Raw genomic sequence first — 16,790 nt, forward strand, 5'->3', positions numbered from 1 at the left:
TCTAGTCTGGCCGCTTACTCAGGCAGCTCTCCATGATGCCAGCCAGAAGGGTCTTCCTAAAGTGCTAATCTGACCATTTCACTTCCATGCTTCAAACCCTTCCATGGCTCTAAGGAAAATGTCCAAATTCTTACATGGAAACCAATGCCCTTCCCGATCGCTGCCGACCTTCTCTCTTAGCCTCCTGATCTCCATCTCTCTTCCAGTCTGTGCAGGTGGTGCCCCCAGGCTGTAGCCCATTCTCCACGGTTTGCCAACACCCTGGGCTGAGGTGAGGCCCTCTTTTATTGATGGCTATGAGACTGTAACCCCGTGGAGGTGCAAAACAAATCACAGGAATTTCAGTGTCTGGCCAACAACAGAGGCTCACAGAACATCTGCAGAGAGCATGAGTGTACCCAGCGTGATTATACCTGTCTCACAGAACACAGAGTGGGCAGAGGGTGAAGAAGGGAGGATGGAAATTAAAATTCTAAAAGTCCCCTGAACCAAGACATAGAATAATTTATATTTTGAATTATTGCTTCACATTTTCTCTTTGCTTTTTTGGCATACTTTTTTTTAGAGATTTTTTTTTTTTTTTAATGGCTGCAGTGTGCAGCAGTTTGATGTGGGATCTGTTTCCACACCAGGGATCAAACCAGGGCCACAGTGGTGAAAGTGCTAAAGTCCTAGCCACTAGGCCGCCAGGGAACTCCCACGCATACTATTATTCATATGTATACTTTCATGATCAAGATCTAAGTTCTACTTATAAAAAATATAATTTATGTCAGCAGTACTTTCACATTAAAAAGTACTTAAAATGTAGACGCTGAGCATTGTAAAACTTATTATGCAGCTTTATTGCGAAATACAGGAAAGTACCTTGGTATCCAGAAAGACTAAATTCAAGTGCCCTGTGAGCTATTTATCAGTTCTGAGAACTGGGAGAAGTTGCTGGATGACTGGCAGGATGCACCTCCTATGCCTGGCAGGTGGGACGTACTCCTCATTTGTGGTTCAAAAGAGATCTGGGAATACAGAGCTTCGATAATAAGTCAGGGTTTTTTTTTTCGTCTTTTTAAGGCCACACCCACGGTAGTGTGGAAGTTCCTGGACTAGGGCTCAAATGGGAGCTGCAGATGCCGGTCTACACCACAGCCACAGCAATGCCAGATCTGAGCCGCACCTGTGACCTACACTGCAGCTCACGGCAATGCCAGATCCTTAACCCACTGTGCAAGGCCAGGGATTGAACCTGTGTCCTTGTGGATACTAGTTGGGTTTGTTACTGCTGAGTACAACAGGTACTCCCTTACATTACTTTCAGAGAAATGTAATTCTGTGTCACTGATATACAGACCTTTTCTCCTGGGCATCTTTTAAAGGAAATAAAATTATATTTTAAAGTATAAATACATAAGAAACAAACCAGCAATTGTAATACCCCAGTGAATCCTGAAAATTTATTATTTGGGAGAATATCAGATATTGATCCTTTGTTTTACAGCTCATGATAATAATCAGAAAATATACATTTTGAAATGAAGGTCAAAAGCAAAGAATAATTACATATAATACAGATTACAGATATTTTATTTGCACATAAGCAAAGCAGTACTAAAAGCATATTTATGTGTCCACAGTTAGTGAACGTGGCAATTTTCTGTTTAAAGCTGCAGCAACTCAAATCCTCTTCAGGTCAATAAAGAAAGACAGACCGAGAAATACATTTAGGGCTATCACTGTGTCTGGCTGTAAATCTATTTTTAAATCTTTCCCCTCCCCCCATATATATATATGTATATACTTTATTGCCTTTATATTTCTGCTGGTTTAATATAATGAGTATACTAAATAGTTATCTGCATTTATCTGGTTTCTAAAAATATATAAAATGCATTGGAATAGAGCTCCTGCAGCTTTCAAGCAGTCACTGTCCTGGCATCGAAAGCTTATTCGGGAAACATAAAGCAGCAACACTGAATAAATAGTGATTGTTCTGTCTTCTCCATACAGCTGATGGCCTTCACCCAAAACTTAAAAATACTGTAGTAAATGGTATAAACATGCAACTTAAAAAAAATGACATAATATAAAAGTAATACTTATGAGCTAAATTTTAATACAATATAGACTAATAAAGACAACTTTAGGTAGAAGAGGGATGTGAACACAGCGTTGTTATTTACATATAAATTAAGGCCCAATTTTTCAAAGGCAATGCACACAGGGAACAGTTCATCTACCCATGCCCTCGGCACACCTGAAATCAAGAGTTTTGCCATTTCCGTATTATTTCCTCAATTCGTTACTACAGTCCTAACTTGGAAAGAGGTTCACAGAAATGGCTTTACATGAAGTTGCTTTTCTGAAAGACCGATTTACTCTTATTCACAAAGAAAATTTTCTTTAAATGCAGGTACAAAATTTACTTATGTTCTGGAAGCAAGCGTTTATTTGTTCTTCTTAAACACTGTTAACGTTCACATTTCACACCATAAATTCTATATTTTTACTGTAGTAGTTTCAGTTCTAGTTTATGATGAATTTGAACGCTCAGTGATGGCTGAAGGAATCAAATGGGTAACACCTATTAGCACCAACCAAAGTCTCACATATGAATTCCCTGTGTATCAAGAACAAAAAAAACTAATAAACCAAAATATCTCAAAAGAGTAACAAGAGGACTGAGGCAACCCACTATGGATCATTCTCTGAGGATGACAAACACTCAAGAGTGTCAAATATATCAATGCTAATTCAAATTATTCCTTGGTAGGAAAAAATATCTTCTAATGTATTTAATCTGTAGAAAATCACAATAAAACAGCTTGCAGTGTGGAGTTCCCTGGTTGCTCACTGGGTTAAGGATCCGTCATTGTCACTGCTGTGGCTCAGGTCACTGCTATGGCGCAGGTTTTATCCCTGGTCTGGGAACATCCACATTCTGTGGGAGTGGCTAAACAAACAGAAAAAGAACTTGCAGTGTAATAATAATGAAAAAAACTCTGAAATCTAATTTAGTATTTAGAACCTGAGTATTCCCCCAGATGTAGAATTTTCTATTTGGTATTTTTTATACCACTGCCCACTCCCCCCTCAGAAATGTATCCAAAGGTGTGGCACTTAATCTTAATTCATTTGTATTTGCAACAGATAAAAATGACCAGAAACAGACTAAGATATTTTTAAGATATCCTAGGGAAATGAATTTTCTAGTCTCTATTTTAAAAAAAGACTTAGAAAATATTTCTTAGAGGTGTGCTTCCAGAAGTAATATAACTGATTAAAAAGTACAGCTTCTCAGTATATTAATCAAATTCACATTTATATATTCTTCTCATCTAGGAAAGAGTATTTCTATTTGTCATTAAGTCTGTGAAGATTATCTGGCAGCTTGAAAATTCAGCTGAAGTTGTGAGAATCCTGCCAGTCTTTCTTTATGAGGTTAATGCTGATAATCATTTACAACAATGAAGTTGGATATTGACTTTGTGTTTTCATGGCATGCCAAACATCTTTGCAATTAATATATCTTCAGTTTAACATTTTGATTTAAGTAGAATGTGATCAATTTATAAAAAGTTTTTCTTTGTGAATAAGATCTCAGTTTCTCTGAACAATAACAAAACGACCCAGTATAGAATGGAACCCTTTAAAAATAAGGCATATATTGGGCATCCATAAATCATTGTTTTAACATCTACAAATTATTTTGTTTTTAAAATTCTCCTAGTTTTTGAATATAGTAGATACGAAATAACAATTATAAATTGAGAGCAATGGGTATAGGTCGTCGTGGTTGTTAGGTAAGAATCATTTATTTCTCAAGTTATTTGCAAAATAGTGTAATGGCAAGGTCAACTGGATAACTCTAAGAACCCAAAGAAAATATTTTTAGTTGAGGTCTGCCATTTAGCTGAACTAGAAAAGGCAACTCTGCATTATTACTTTCAGTTCTTTGAAGCTTCTATATATTTTCACAGCCATTCTTAAAATTTTTCATTGGAAACCTAAATATAGCAGCATTCTCAGCATTCATTAAACCAAAAATAAGTCAAATGTGTTTAAAACATCCAAAGTTACCCTCATGCATAAGATACAACTTACATCTTTTAACTGTTAGCATGGCATTAATATACTAATTCATTTTTACTTTGTTGCATGTAAATAATACAGACAGATGTGTCCTCAGAATTAAAAACTACTTTCAATTTCAGATTAAATTCTTATTTATATTGTACCAAATTTTGATCAGAGGGAATGTAAAAATGGCTAAGAAATATATGACCACATCTATCTACATAAGCTTGTGAATCTTAATTAAGTCAGTACTCATGGGAGGGGTGTTGACACACTTTTGGCTTTATAAATAAGAAAATATATGTACAAATGGAGATTAATGTCCTATAAAAGTCAACATGGAAATTAATGAAAACAAACACTGAATTTAACTTTATTTCCTTGGTAACAAAGTACCTAATTCCAACCTACTTTCTGTTTAAGTGATTGGAGAAACTGCAATAGTCCATAATGTACACAGTAAATTATGTGTAAGCAATAATGCATCTGTGGGTGCTTACACGAACAGACCATATATATAAAGTGGATTACTTAAAAAATATATCACTGAAAGCAACCTTCCTGAAGATATCCTCAGGCATCTCTAATTTATATATTATGGCAACTCTGAGGATGCATGAGATTAAAATAATAAGGCAGGGCAGAAATAAAACACATCATGTGTCAGGAAATCCCATGCCTGTTTGGATATTCAACAATTAGATTTTTGTTCAATAGCGTCTGAAGCACTGCAAACCTTTTAAACATAGACTTTATCTTATGAAAATATTTCTGTTCTTATACCTTCTGTTCATGTGTTGGAAATACTGTAAAGAAAAGATTAAACCCCAAATTAAAAAGAAACCTGAATTATCTCACCTAATTAAGCAATGGTTAGGAAGGGTTCACAAAGTAAATGCAAGTCAGTTCTTCTGGAGTTAGTTTTGATGGCGGAGCACCCTACGACATTCATGTAGCCATAAGTCAGCAACGTAGAGAGTCTGGCAACATGCACACAAAGTCATAATCACACAGTATGCAATGTAATTTAGTCACAGGATAAGTATTAATAAAAATATTAAAACATCAACATTCACTCAGTAATTGATTACATGGAATAAATAAACTAAGCCAGTCACATATTTCTCTTCACTCTTAAGTCATGGTTTTATTTATGTATACACACAGTATAATACTTTCCTAATGCTCTCAAAATGCTACAAATAAAAATGAAGGCTTTGCATTACAGCTGCTGGACAAGAATGTCAACACTGTAGATGTGGGAAAACACAGTTTCTTTGTTCTTCAGCATCAGTGCACAGGGTATGGCTCCAAGTGGTATGCAATTTAGGACAGAAAAAAAGATACAGTGGCTTGTGAAATATATCCTCTGTTCATCATTGGCACAAATCAAAGAAGGAATTTTCACTGTCCTTGGTACCTTCCTGGGTCTCTCCCCTGAAGGCAGATGTTATACATATATGCCTTCAGGATTAAAACCAGCCGAGATAGGATTCTGCAGAATACGAAGATTACTGGGGAGCTGCCGAGAGGAGCCAGGCCGCTTCAGGGACCCAGATTGGAATGGTGCCTCTAGACAAAAGACAGAGAAAGTCATTTGAGGTTCTTAGTAAACTGGAGCACTTAGCAATATGAAAAATTAGAATTTTCTTGCTCTCAAGAACCAAATCATATATAGTAACGATTGCAACCTGCTGTGGTCCTGGGTGAGAGGAGAGACTGTTAATCGCCTCTCAAGGTGATAACAGTTTTCAGTGATTAAAACAGTTCATGGTCTTTTTCAAAAGGTAAGCATTTTGCTTCTCTTTCTGGGTTGTTCAGATGATATGCACACACAGGTTTAGAGGTGTCTTTTAAATATCAGCACACACTGATAACAAAGACTTTTAGGAGAGGAAGAAGGGGCATTAGGAACAGAGAGAAGCTAAAACAATAGACCATGACTAACACATATTGCAGGAAAAAGTTTGTAAAGAAGTAGTTTAAAACTAATAGCATGATATTTGGTGATTATTTGCTCATCTAAGTATATAAATAAATGAAATATTATTGATTTTCCTCAGAAACAGGAAGTATATCAAAATTTGGAGTTCCTGTTGTGGCACAGTAGATTAAGGATCTGATGTTGTCTCTGCGGTGGCATGAGTTTGATCCCCAGCCTGGCGCAGTGGATTAAGGATCCAACATTGCTGCAGCTGTGATGTAGTTTGTAGCTTTGGCTCAGATTCATTTCCTGGGCTGGGAACTTCCAGGCGCAGGCCAAAAAAAAAAAATTATTAAGTGGCCAAAGAATTAGCTTTGAATGGTAAAAAACTTACCAGTTTATTCAGTTAGCAGTGAGAATAAAATTTTTAAAAAGCAATTTCTCAAATCTTACCCCTTTCTATGTCTGCATGTGATGCCTCCACCTCAATGGGCTCTGCTGGCAAAACGGTGACTTTTGTCCCTGTCTGCTGGATAAACTGCTGCAGATTGACCTGCCGTAGCTCTTTAGTCAACTGCTCCAATTCTTGTTCTTTGTCCTAGATGGAAGGTAATTTTTTTTTTTTTTTAATTTGAAGATTCACTATTGCCCAGCTAAAGGCATCCCGGCAGGGGTTGAATGTGAGACACTAGCTTACACAGGAATACATTTAATAAATCTGGTTCATATTGACATAATGGCTAAAGAGGTCACTTTTACTCTGTGGCATGGACCAAAAAATATGCAAATGAATGACAACAGCTTCTTTAGTCTGTCCTCTTAAATGTGACAGCTTCCTCTGTTAGGAATACACTATGCTACTGATGAAATAAATATAGGTCTGTAAACTGTCATGAATAAAATAATGGATTCCATCCACCCTGGTGTTGACAGCAATCTTGCTGAGCTGTTCACAAGTAAACTTCCCTATTATCTACTTCATAACTGACTGCAAAATTAATAGTCATCCACAAGATTTAGAGTTCTTGTTTTTTTAAACTGCTTAAGTTTTCATGAGATCCATTTTTGAGATTTATGCTATGGCATGAGGAAAGCAAGAGTCCCACTATGGGACTCTTAAAACCAGAAAACCAAGTCTGGGAACTGAGGGGCCTTAAAGTCAGGAGAAAAACTTTGGACAGCCAGAAACCTCCCAAAGCAAGGAGAATCATTCTATTATTCAAATGGGTTTTCTTCTCTTTCTCTCTTTTAGGGAACTTTAAGAAAAAGTGGCAAAGGCCCCACCCAAGCTGGGTGTGTCTGAAGGATTCGGTAAAGGTAGGGAAGAGAAAAATAGAGAACAGTGGTGGTTTTCTCTACTTATTTGAGTGTAGGGGGTTCTTGGAGGTATGTCAGTAGTTTATTAGATACTTTTCATAGGTAGTGGAGTTTATTAGTAACAGTTGTCATAAACTAGTATTTCCGGTAACATCAAGGCAATACAATTCCCAACTGTACCTTTTTTAGATGTCAAAATGAATCCAAATAGTAAAATACTGACAAGCCAGAGGGTTAACAACCTTCTATTGCATGAGAAATTCTTGACTTTACAAATTTTGATTGGCAGTTCTACTACTTACTATAGTCAGTGACAGAGAAAGGAAATGACATCAGTTCTTCCTGAAACCTCAGCTTTCTCTGCTTGTGGAACTGTTCAGACTCTTAAAGCAGCTCTTCTCCAACTCTAGTGTGCACAGGTACTATTTGGAGATCTTGTTACTACAGACATTCAGAGTTTTTGGCACATGTGCTCTGAAGCCTCATGGTTCCCTCTTTGATCCATGATCACACAGCTTCTAAACAAGCCCTGTCCAATACAGTAGCCACTAGATGTATCTGCTAATGAGCACTTAATGTGGCCAAATGTGACTAAATAAGAATTTAAATTTATTCAATATTTTTAAACACCTTTATTAAATATTATTCAATTTTAATTAATTTAAATGTAAGGAGCCATATTATAATCAATTGTGTACCTTTCTCATTTCAGCTGTTAGAGACTGATACCTCTTTACAAGTCTGACAACACCATCACATTATCTTTTCAAGAATGGGTACCCAAGAAATATAAGTTGAGTGATCAGGGTCTAAGTGCAAAATATAAATGTTCTTGTATGTGGACTAGGAGTGGGGAAAAGGCAGAGAGGAACCTGCCTCTCTCCTCCGGAAAGTAAGTGAGGGTTATGGGGTTGGGAGGGGGGGCACTAATAACACCTCAGGAAAGAAGATGGGATTAGCAACAGTGGTGATGTGATAGATAGGCAGCCAACTAGACACACATCCTTAGTAATAATCCCTTTTGGCTTTGGTTTCCCAGCTCTAGAAGGAGAAGGTAAGATTCACTATCTCATCATTAGTGTCCATTCCAGCTCTGAGATTTTCATCTTTTGCATCCAATTACCTAATGTTACAGCTGCCACAGTAAGAAAGCTTCTTCCATGGAGAAGAATAGTGTGGCTCCACTGTCATCTTTTTTTGGTCTCACATCTCAGCTTTGTCCTAAGTCACAGAAATTCTAAGAAACTTATAAACTAAGGCAGGTTTCCAACTTTAAATACAAGAGAAGATACACAATCGTTAAAGAAGATGCCAAAATACATTCTTCTAAACAGACAAAACACTCTTCTTATAAAAATGTTTTTACCTGTAATCGTTTGGTGGCTTGCCCAAGAGATCTTTCCACAGCTTTAATACCGTTTTCTAGCCTCAGACTCTGCTGGCCTTGAATGTCAATTTCCCCTCTAACCTTACCAATCTTTCCTTTAACCTCTTCTTCATTGACTTGTGCCTCTTGAACTTCACGTTGCAATTTTTCTGCCTCAAGACCACTTTCCATAGTCTGGATTTGAGCCAAATAGTCCTTTAATTTACTCTCACATTCTGTTATTTTTTGTCTTATTTCCTGAAGTTGATCTTTCAGCTGTTTTTCATTTTCCTGTTCAATCTGTAATTCATTTTCCCAAAATTCTTCCTCTTCAATTTCTACATCATTTCTTTTGATCTTTTGCTCCAGGCGGACAATTTCCTCTTCGAGGTTAGAATTATATTTTTGCTCCCAGAATCGTATTTCTATTTCATTTGATTCTAGCTCTTTCTCAATAGATTGGAGCTTCTCTGTCTGCAAACGGATCAGTTTCTTTAACTCATCTGCTGTGGTTTTGCAGTTATTCAGCACCTTTTGCTTAAATTCAGTTTCTTTACCTTTTCCAAAAATGTCCATTAATCCTTTGGCACCTCCTGTAAATGTTAATGATTTCCTTTTAGGTTCTCTCCTTTTGATCGTTTTGTCAATCTGAGGCCTCAGTTTGGCTAAGGGGGGTAAACTCTGTCTGTATAAAGTTCTTTCAGGAATTCGAGCCACACTATCTGATGTGGGTCGCTCGCTGAGAGATGGCCCAGTTCGACGTAAAATCAGCTGCACATCACTAGCATACTGCCCCCATTTGTTTAAGGATATGATAGGATTTTCATGAGGTGCTAAGTGTCTTTCAGTATCTCTCCATTTTTCTATAAGAGTATACCTTCCAGTTCGACCTAGATTTAAAAAAAAGTAATAAATTGTCAAAATGGGATACACAATAGCTAAAATAATGCCTCTAAACATACGACACCATCTGATAACTGTGTCTCCTTAGCATCAAACTCCAGTCCATGATGCCTTTAAAACATTTACTTGAATATACTGAACTCCTGAAGATATGTAACATAAAACTATGGGATGTGAATCACATATATGCTTCAGACCTGCTAACAGACTCAATTTTCCCCTTTAAACTTTAGTGAGAATCTTAACTTACTTCCCTGTCACCTGCCTGACTGACCAGAAGTTGTTTGGGCAAGACCTCCAGCTGAGCCAAGGAGGGCACTAGAGTGTCCTTTTGGAAGCCAGGATGGCCTGGTCGCAGAGTTAGGCGGGACTTCAGAACTTGAACAAACTTCCACTTGGTGACTCCTTCTGCACATTAGGACTTGGGAAGGCTGAAGCCCCCATTTCTCTTCCTGAAGGGAGACATGGAGACAGGGGAGAGCCTGCTATTCAGCTAATGTGTACTGGACAGGCCTTTTCTCTGCCCTACCTTCCTGCACCCCTGTGGCAAATAAAAAATCACCTCAAGGAAAACAACCCTTCTAAATAATGTCATATAAAAAGTGGGGCCTGAAGAGAAGTCTTGTTCAGTTTTGATAAGTAACAGCTTCAAAGAATTGTCTAAAAAAATTAAAAAGGCAAAAAGAATAAAATTACATTTATATAATATGTAATAAATACAACAGTTACTATGAAAGACAAAGTTTCAGAATAACAATATAATGTCATTAGCTTGAACATATTTCCTAAATATTTCCATTTAAGGTGTGTGGGTCAGATAGATTATATTAATTTTGTTAAAAGTATCCATTAGAAAGCTGAAACTAACAAAGTTATATGTCAATTATATCTCAAATAAGAGGTGTCCATCAGTAGTTACTATTACTACAAAGAAAAAAAAACTCACCCTGCCATCTAGCAATTATAATACTGCATATAAAGCTACTGATTTATTTTCTCCATCTTCTTTTTTAATTTCATGAGCTTCTCAACCAATAGCAGTATTTCCTCAATTACTGGGTCAATAAACAGAAATCTGGGTATGTACATATGAACACCCACATATGCAATTCAGAAGCAGCAGATGAAGAATGACATTGCTCTGAGCATATGTGTATGTTCTCCTTTAAAGGAAATTTGAATCCTGGGTAGAGTTTTAGGCTCAGGTAAATTACTTACTTGATAAGTAGCTTAACTTCACTTCCAAAATAGGGATAGCAGCAATAGTTCACAGGTTTTGAGAGTCAGTCAGGTGTAATAAGCACCTTCCACATGGCCAGGCCCATAGCAGGTAGTCAAGACACCAGCCATTATGAATTTAAAACACTGCTATTCACAGGACAAAAAAGAGACCTGCTTTAAATAGTGACCTGACATGACAACAATCTGACTAAAAGAATCCTTAAGCAACTTTCAGCAACTCCCAACTATGTAAAGCTGGACAGAGTGTTAAGAATAAGGGCCCTCTGGAGTCAGAAGGCCTGTTTTCAAATCTGATTCTGCCATATATTTACATGGTTTGCACAAATTTCCTTCAGCTCTAGTTTTTTCATGTATAGAGTGAGAGTAGTATTTTCTTACCTGACAATGTTGTAAGAGTCAAGTGAGATGTGAAATATAAAAATGTTTTGTAACCTTGAAAATGCTATTAAGTATTACTTGTTACTATTATCAAAATACCTGAGCAAACAAAGGGGAATGCAAAGCCTCAATGCACTGGATTTGGCTTCTTGGAATAAAAAATATTCCAAGTGATTTTCTGGTTAAAAATTACTGTAATTTCCCCAACAAAAAACACATGACCTATCTGCATGGTTAAGACTTGTTCCGTATGGTTACACTGCTCTGAAGATCACAGCTCTAAAGATTCTGGCTCTGCTGCCTTTTTACGGTCTCACTCCTGCTACCTGAACCCTGTGTCCTCAGAAGTAATACGAGGGATTAGACTAGACTGGTAGAGACCTCTTGAATCCTACCAGGCCAGGAAGCATCTTTAAAAAGAAAAGTGAATCATCACATTATAAGGACTGTAATTTCGTCATAATTAAGTATAAAGCTGATTTTCCAATACTTCATGGTACTGCTGCTCTATGAGAATGTCTTGGAAAATTATTTAGAACTGCTTTTACTGCCAGTTTTTCCTTTTTGTTAAATAATGCATAGTTAGCGCAATTAGGCAAAAAAGAAAAAAAAAATTCCATCCAGCAATATAAAATTTTTTTTTTAAAAAAGGTAAATGAATTAATACTTTGATCTTATTATAGAAATTGGGAGTTAAATCCCATAATTGTTTTTAATACCTACATTTGGCAAGGCCCTACAGACCCTGTGTATTTCATTTAGATAGATTCCAATTTCTCCTGCAAAACTTGATTTAGTGCAGTTTATTAAATGGATACATTTAGCTCTATAATTCATACTATCTTGACATAGCCCTAGAACTAATAAAAAGGAATATCTTACCTATCTACCTATCCATGGCATTTATAGTTTTAAACCATTTTGGCTACCTAAGGCCTGTCTGCCACATTAGTAATGGTAAATAGAATATTGACAATACTTTTGAATAGCTGAAGCAATTCTGTGTAATCCCAAGGATCATTAACTTCAATGAAAATAATCACATAAAGAGATTTTTAGTACATTAATGGAATCTCACTGGATGACTGATATAAATTAAAAGGAAAAAGGATAACATACTTTCACCTTAGAGCAGAATATATGACCATGAAGTAATAGGAAGTTTTGGAAAATATACACCAAAATTCAAATATTCAAACATGAGTCACCCAGAAACACCATGCCCTTATTTCGACCGTTTAAAAAAACTGCAACTGTTTTTTACAATTTAAGGAAATTTCTCCTTAGAGCCAAAAACCAAAATCATGATCTTAAAGTATCACATTTTGTTATTTATTCAACAAATATATATTGAACAAACATTTGTTAGAAATAGTGTCAGGCCCTAGGAATATATATTCTAGTAAACACCCTGATCATCAACCCTCTGCAGAAATTTTAGTTTAAACTGACATTTGACTTTTTTCTTCAGATCTTAATCTCAAAGGTGAATAATGTAAGTTATTCAAAAGAACACGACAGAAAGCTGGCATTAATCTCTTATGAATTTAATGCTAAACATATCCTATCTCTGAACATATTAGAAGTAATGCCAGTAACACCTGACTCATTCTTTATATGGTGAATAATCTATCCTATCCCAATTTTTCTGATGATAGATGCTCTGTTCTTTGAGCTACAAATATTTTGGATTCTTATGCAAAATCTAGTGAACGTAACAAATTCTTTCCATAATGACTTAGAATTCTTACAATAAACATTGATCTCTGTAACAGAACTTACACTGTATCATTTTATAGCCTGTTAAATGCTTTTGATGCATACATATGTGTATATATATTTTTTATAATATATAAAATTCTGCAAATTTACTAATGAATTTTCTGTAAGTCCTAAGAGTAGCTATTAAGATAACTCTTACCATAAGAGTATTTATCTTACGATGACAGTGATACAAGAATATCTCTGAGTATAACCTGTTAGCTAGCTGTGCATTCAACCCATATTTAAATCCTTCACAGTATATTTTCCCAGTGTGTTGATGAGATTATGATGTAATCACAGAATTACTGCATATTAATTTAGGACCTAATTAGGATTTTGTTATAAATTTATTACTGCTAAAAATAATGAAAACATTTATTGATTAACATTTAATATGCTTACTATTTGCTAGGATTTGTGCTACTTTACATAAATAATATTAACCAAAATAATAGCTGACACATTGTTATAAACCGCTAAGGTTTGGGGGGTTATTTATTTTATCATTTTTAAAATATTTATTTATTTATTTATTTTGCTTTTTAGGGCTGCACCTGTGGCATATGGAGGTTCCCAGGCTAGGGTCTAATCAGAGTTATAGCTGCCAGCCTACGCCACAGCCATAGCAACATCAGATCCATGCGGCGTCTGTGACCTACACCACAGCTCACAGCAATGCCAGATCCTTAACCCACTGAGCAAGGCCAGGGATCAAACCTGCAACCTCATGGTTCCTAGTCAGATTCATTTCTGCTGTACCATGAGGGGAACTCCAGATTGTTTATTAATGCAGCATAATCTAACCCATCCTGAGTTATAATAGATGTGAATATGTACTCACCTTCATTAAAATAACCTTTTATAGATGTGTAAAATACAGAAGCTACTTAGAATATGAATGATAAACTACACTATTGTTATAAATATCAAAATTGTCAAAGATGACCTTGGCTATAAAACAGCGTATATTTTACTACTAAGGATTTTTATTTCTTGTTTCAATGTAATTCAGTCAATAACCGTATTTTCTAACAGTTGTCCATTGAGATTATACAGGGTATAAATAACACAGTATAAGAGTACTTAAGAGCAGGATTCTCAGGTCAATCTCTTGGTTTGAATCCCAGGACCCTCCTTACCAGCTATAGGAGCTTGGGCAGGTTATTTAACATCTCTGTACCTCTGCTTGATAGTCTCCAAAATAGGGCTCATAACTGCCTTCCTCATAGGACTGTTGTAAGGATTAAATGATGGGGAAAATTTAATTCACAACTCAGTAAATGAAATCTGAGACTTTAAAACTATGAAGCATTAAGGAGAGTGAAAAAAAAATTTTTTTAAAGCTCATCTATAGGTACTTTATAAAAAGCATTGCTTAACAGTGTTTACTTCTAGGAAGCAAAGTCCAGATTCTTTCTCTTTTTTTCGTATTTTCCTAAATTTAAAAATAGTCTATGATGGATAGTATTACTTCATAAATAGCTATAAAATTGACTAATTTGTAATTTATTTTTTGCTTTTTAGGGCCACACCCATGGTATGCAGAGGTTCCCAGGCTAGGGGTCGAATCAGAGCTACAGCTGACAGCCTACACCACAGCCACAGCAACACAGGATCTGAGCTGCGTCTGTGACCTACACCGCAGCTCATGGCAATGCCAGACCCTTAACCCATTGAGCAAGGCCAGGGTTCGAACCATGTCCTCATGGACACTGGTCAGATTTGTTTCTGCTGCACCATAAGGGGAACTCCTAATTTGTAAATTTTTAAAACTGCTAACTTGCATATGAAATTAAGAGTTAAATGTAACATACAATATATGCTTTTCTTTACTTCTAAAGGATCATACAGTCCTAGAGATGGATGAGACATTAGGTGGTCACCTAGTTCAGCATGTAATTCACAGAAGTTTAAAAAATCATTCATTCATTCACAAGTATGTATTGAGTGTCTACCACATGCTATACATTAGCAGTAACGAAAGAGTGGCAGACAACAGGCAACACACAGAATGAATATAGGTCCATTAACAGCTTTAAGGTCAGATATGCTAAAAATCTAGAATTCTTTGGACTACAGAAAGATAGCATAGTGCTATCCTACAGATCCATAATCAAACATATTAAAATTTCTGAAGTAAAATATATCAAAGTTCTTATCAAATGGAATAAATACAGGTTAAAAACAGCCTCAGCTTCACATTAAGTCAGATCAGTTTTCACTACCAAACAAGTTCAAGCCATGCCAGGTGTGATTAAGTCCAATTAACGTTAGGCTTTCAGAATTTTTTTACATTTCAAAAACATAGATAATGGTCAGTGGTCTGTACATAATATGTCAGGGGTTAAGTACAACAGAGATAAACAGGAGGTCCTGTTGTGGCTCAGCAGTTATGAACCCCTTAGTATCCATGAGGATGCAGGTTTGATCCCTGGCCTCACTCAGTGGGTTAAGGATCCAGTGTTGCCATGAGCTGAGGTAGAGGTCGCAGACGCAGCTCAAATCCTGTGGCTGTGGTATAGGCTGGCAGCTGCAGCTCTGATTCGACCCCTAACCTGGGAACTCCCATATGCCACAGATGTGGTCCTAAAAAGCAAAAAACAAAACAAAACACCAATAGAGATACATAGAATATGGCAGATGGGGAGTGTGTGAGTTGTGTGTGCAGGTATGTATGGACAGGTGGACAGGGAGGGGCTCTGTGAGAAGATGACAGTTAAGCAGCAAGCCAAGAGAGTGAATCAAGAACATATTTGGGTGCATAGTATTCTCAGATGCAAGACTGAGGCAGAAGTGTCTCTAGTATACTTAAGATGAAATAATCAAAACTAAGTGATAGGAAATGAGGTTGGGGGTAAAGCAGGGATTCATTTAGGGCCCTGAAAACCATTGGAGGGACTCAGAGATTTTCTCAGTGAGTCTGGAAACTACTAAGGGGTTTTGAGCAGATGAGTGATATGATGCATATTTTAAAAGTATTACTGTAAAAGAAATCTGTTGCGATTACGATGGAAGGGCCCCGGATGATACAGAGAAATGAGCTTAGAAGGGTACTGCAAAAATCTAAGTGAGAAATGACTGTGGCTTACATCAAGTGGTCGAATATTTAAAATTGGGAATGTTTCAGAAAGCCCAAGGTGTATAGTAACAAAACACAGTACACTCCTGCTGGGCAGTTTAACCACTTGATGCAGATTAAGTGTGTCAATCATGGTTTCACTTTTAGTTACTGTCTATAATTTGAGGATATGTTCTTCTTCTACCACCTAAATATAACCTGTCAAGGTAGTCAAAGATCAGAGTAGAAAGGATTACTTTCTATACTATTAGATACATTAGATAAATCTATACTATTAGATACATTAGATAAATCTTTTTATCACATTATGTTCTATCTTTAGTGCTTTTATAATTTAATTTGATTGATTAGTAGCACTGAGTCAGCAAGTGTTAGCTGTCACATATATTTGCAGACAGCCAAACTGTGTACAGGCTTTTATATCCTGGTTTCCTGAAAGCAATTTTAGCTATCTAGAAAAACTCAATCATTCCTACACACTGTGCCCCACCTCCATGAGGCAAACACATAAACTTAAACCCAACAAAGCTATTCTACATGTGGTTTCACTAAAAATTATTTATTTATTTAGTCTTTTTAGGGCCGCATCTGCAGCATGTGGAAATTCCCAAGCTAGGGGTTGAATCGGAGCTGCAGGTGCCTCCTACGCCACAGTCATAGCAATGCTGGTTCTGAGCTTCATCTGCAACCTACACCACAGCTACCAACAATGCAGGATTCTTAATCCACTGATAGAGGCCAGGATCAAA

General features: G+C 36.5%; 1 protein-coding gene across 2 annotated transcripts in view; it reads right to left on the reverse strand.

The window, feature by feature from the left end:
- RASSF8 (Ras association domain family member 8) overlaps positions 1,421-16,790 on the reverse strand; it is a 117,724-nt gene continuing 102,354 nt past the window's right edge. For both annotated transcript variants that reach the window (XM_005653134.3, XM_005653133.3), the window contains exons 4-6: positions 8,676-9,565; positions 6,446-6,590; positions 1,421-5,640 (exon numbers count right to left, since the gene is read on the reverse strand). In XM_005653134.3, coding sequence (XP_005653191.1) covers positions 5,519-5,640; positions 6,446-6,590; positions 8,676-9,565 — 1,157 coding nt within the window. In that variant the 3' untranslated portion in view covers positions 1,421-5,518. The remainder of the gene's footprint in view (positions 5,641-6,445; positions 6,591-8,675; positions 9,566-16,790) is intronic.

The sequence above is a fragment of the Sus scrofa genome, chromosome 5, assembly GCF_000003025.6.
Source record: "Sus scrofa isolate TJ Tabasco breed Duroc chromosome 5, Sscrofa11.1, whole genome shotgun sequence".
Taxonomy (NCBI): domain Eukaryota; kingdom Metazoa; phylum Chordata; class Mammalia; order Artiodactyla; family Suidae; genus Sus; species Sus scrofa.